Here is a 3455-nt window from a genome sequence, read left to right as displayed (position 1 = left end):
GCTAGCGTCTGTTTGTTGAGCTGCTGGGAGCAAAAATTTAGTCCAAAAAGAAGATACTTAGTGACAAGAGTGGGATTCGAACCCACGCCCCTTTCGAGACACGGAAGTTTGGATCAGGTCAACCTGAACCGTGCGCCATAGACCAACTCGGCCATCTTGCCTCTTAGTAATCATCCAGATTACTAAATAATAGTTCAACATATAGTGCCATCCTGCCTTTTGCCTAACGAAATCATAACAGATGTCCAGGTAGACTGGCAGAATATACTGTTTATAGTCCCGATGGATAGTATACTCACCATCTTTCCTCTCTCAACAAAAGAGAGAAAATAATAAACCTAATCGTCAAACTCAAGATGACCACAATGTAGGTCTAAAGTTCAGTTTATAGTAGGTAGCACCAGTCACACAGCCAGCTAGGAAGAATCTTTATTTGAATTCAATAGTCTATATCTAAGACCGGTCAAGTAAAGTTGAATATCCCAATTAAAAAGATGAGAAAGAGGAACTAGAAAGATCTAACGCCTAGAAATCCTCTCAAACCAAAATCCGCGCAGCATAAAATGACTGACGAAACGAAAACAACAGAGCCACCTCGCTAAAAGACATCAAAGTAAAAAATGAAAGCTCATGAGATGATAGGTCACTTGACTGGATGCATAAGTCAAATAATACCTTCAAGGATCCAACCAAGCCTTCCGCGCAAGGGGCCCAGCAGACAAGCATCATAGAACAGGCAAATGAAACTGTACACAATGCAGAAGAATATATACAATCAAATGTGGTAGCCGGGGCGTTATGATGCCCAGTGCCATTGGTCTGTGCAAAAGGGTAAGGCGAAATGGCCGACACGCCGGACCCGGACTTTTTTGTTTTCTTGCCTTACCAAGTTTCCTGGTATTGTGTCAGAACTTGCTTCCCCTGACAAGTGAGTAGTGCCAGTTTAGGAGGAGAATTCCACTTACCGCAATATATTGACCTGCCTCCTTCTTCCGCTGCCAGAACAGCTCTGCCTCTTTGGCATTCAAGTTGCCTTTAGCCACGGCAACTTCGACGAGAGCAGCCTCCACTCCCTCGCCCATGCCCTTCCCGCTGCCGCAGACAAATACACGACCGTCCAGCGCATTGATTACGTACCAGACCAGATCTGCCTGGTGGCGCACTTCTTCCTGGACATAGCGACTTTCGCCACGGCGGCTTTGGACCACGGTGCGGACCTTATCCTCATGTACGCCCCACTCGCCGCTGTATAACTCATCCAACAGAGAATCACGTACACCCTGGAGGACCCAGACCTTGTTGGCACAGTTGGCAGACTGCAGACGACGCTGAACGAACCCACGGAATGGAGCAATACCGACACCAGCTCCGATCAGAAGCATAGGTCCGTCCGAGGCAAAGCGCTTTGCCAAAGGGTTCGCCATCAAACCGCGGAACATAGGAATATAAAGCTCATGTTTCTCGCCTGTGGCTTCGGCCTGGATCGCTCGTTGCGCAAGTCGCTCTAGATAGCCGGAGCTTACCCCGGTGCGTTTCCCACTGCGCCAGTCTTCAGATTCGGCAACGGTGACGGCGACTTCAATCAGTCGGCGGCATTCGTTGCCCTTGAGGTGGCACGAAATCAAGGGGTCCTGAGAGAGTGAATAGAAGCGTGGCATGAGAGTATTCAGCACAGAGAGGAGATGGTCGAGTGGAGGCCGGGAGGAGGGGAAGGCGTGGAGGAGCTGGGACAAGCTGATGTGGGAGGTTGTCCGAAGATCGCAAAACGCGCCTTGGCCCTGGGCTGAGGACAGATACTCAAGGATTTTCTTCTCATTCTGCTCGGCCGTGTACTCGGCCAAGAGGCGGAACAAGGGCTTCGTTGGGGGATAACTTTGAATATCCGAGCACCAGCTAAGAACTTCGCGCCGGGTGGTGATCAGCTCTCGCGGCTTATCGTCGCCCCAGATGGTCGGCCAGCGACCCTTGGTCGTCCGCATGCACACCTTTCTATCGCGCATTGACTTTGGAACTCCCAGCAAATTGAGGATATCCTCCACCTCCTCATCCTTATTCTTCGGGCAAACTCCAATGGCCCCACCAACGACGAAATCCACCATTCCACTCTCGGCAGGGTAATCGGTGACATCAATGTCGAAGTGATATGTGCGCTTCTCCGCGCCCCCCTTGGTCAACTCCCGGGCATGATGGAGAGGAGCCCGATACACCTCATAAGGGGGATGTGGTTGCACATATTGCGGAGGGTGATCCACGGAGCCCAGTGGAACATCGGTAGTGTATGCGGGGGCCGGTTTGAACGAGACGGTTTTCTCTGGGAGCGGGGCAATGTTAGACAAATGACTGTCTAGAGTGAGCAGATCCAAGTTTAACTCCAGACTGGCGAAGGCTGTATTCTCCGGCGCCGTGATCGAGTTGAACCCGGAGATCGGCCCGTCCAACGGCTGCAATGGTCGACCGCGGCAACATCCCCCACCACAACACATGGACTGAATTTTTTGGGTCCCGCTTGTGCCCACATTCTCCAAGACCCGTCGCATATCCTCTGAGTTCTGGGAGATCAGAATGGTCGAAGCCCGACGTGGGCGGCCTTTCGGTTTGCTAGCGAGCTCTTCCTCGGTCCCGGTGTCACTCGGTGGGGTGATTGGCGAGTCGGAGGAGTCAGAGCCGACCGAGTCGGTTTCTTGAGAGGTGGGGGAGCCATTGAAGGTGGTATCGGTGACTGAAAGCGATCGCACGCCTCGCGGCTCTTCGGGGATTGGATTGTCAGGATGTGAAGTTGACGACACCGGGATTTCTGGGAAGGTGCCTTTGCGGGGGTGAGACTCCGATGAGGCGATGGTCGTCGACGGCATGATCGAATTGACGGCGTGGACTGTTGAGATAGGCGGCGGTGAGTGAGTCGGGGGTTTGGTAAGATCGTATGGAGCAATTTTCGGTAGCAATAATATAATTACCCATGGGAGAGTCGATGAAGAATGAAGGAGGCCCGGTGGGCTCTTGTTGGGAGGCTCGGGTGATGGAGGAAAGGGAAGAGTCGGGAAGTGCCGGTGGGAAAAGAGAGTCGAGGGCCAAGGTCGGTAGGTACTGGGAGCTGAAGGGGAGGGGGGTTGCGAATTCTTTTTAGGTGTTTAAAAGGAGACCCGGGAATATGAATCGAGATTGAAGCTCTCGGATTGACCGGGGGGGGGAGTGGAAGAGGCGAAGAAGTTGTAGTCATTCATAGTCATCGAGGGGGGGAAAAGGGTCGACCGGTTGAAATTTACGGCAGTCGGGAAATGGAGAAAAAGCGGGTTGGAACGCCCGATTCGGGCAGGGATTCGGCCAAATTTGTTATCTGATTTTGCCACATTCTTTTGTCTCCAGGTAAAGTTAAAAGGATACATACTATACAGAACATGCAGAGATAGTAGTACCTCCTGCGAAAACAGTACACCCCGATCGGGATCAACTCAACC

The 3455-nt window shown here is 52.0% G+C and overlaps 1 protein-coding gene across 1 annotated transcript; it reads right to left on the bottom strand.

Moving 5' to 3' along the window:
• Positions 1–905: 905 nt before the first annotated feature.
• Positions 906–2852, bottom strand: N7458_009417 (FAD binding domain protein; the record flags this gene model as incomplete). The annotated part of the gene is made up of 1 exon (XM_056912799.1): positions 906–2852. One exon carries the CDS (start codon positions 2850–2852, stop codon positions 906–908), a length of 1947 nt encoding a protein of 648 aa, XP_056761648.1.
• Positions 2853–3455: the final 603 nt, after the last annotated feature.

This window comes from Penicillium daleae, assembly GCF_028827525.1.
Source record: "Penicillium daleae strain IBT 16125 chromosome Unknown utg000008l_segment0_segment0, whole genome shotgun sequence".
Taxonomy (NCBI): Eukaryota; Fungi; Ascomycota; class Eurotiomycetes; order Eurotiales; family Aspergillaceae; genus Penicillium; species Penicillium daleae.
The sequence above is the reverse complement of the archived record's forward strand: the minus strand, read 5'-3'. Positions and strand labels throughout refer to the sequence as shown.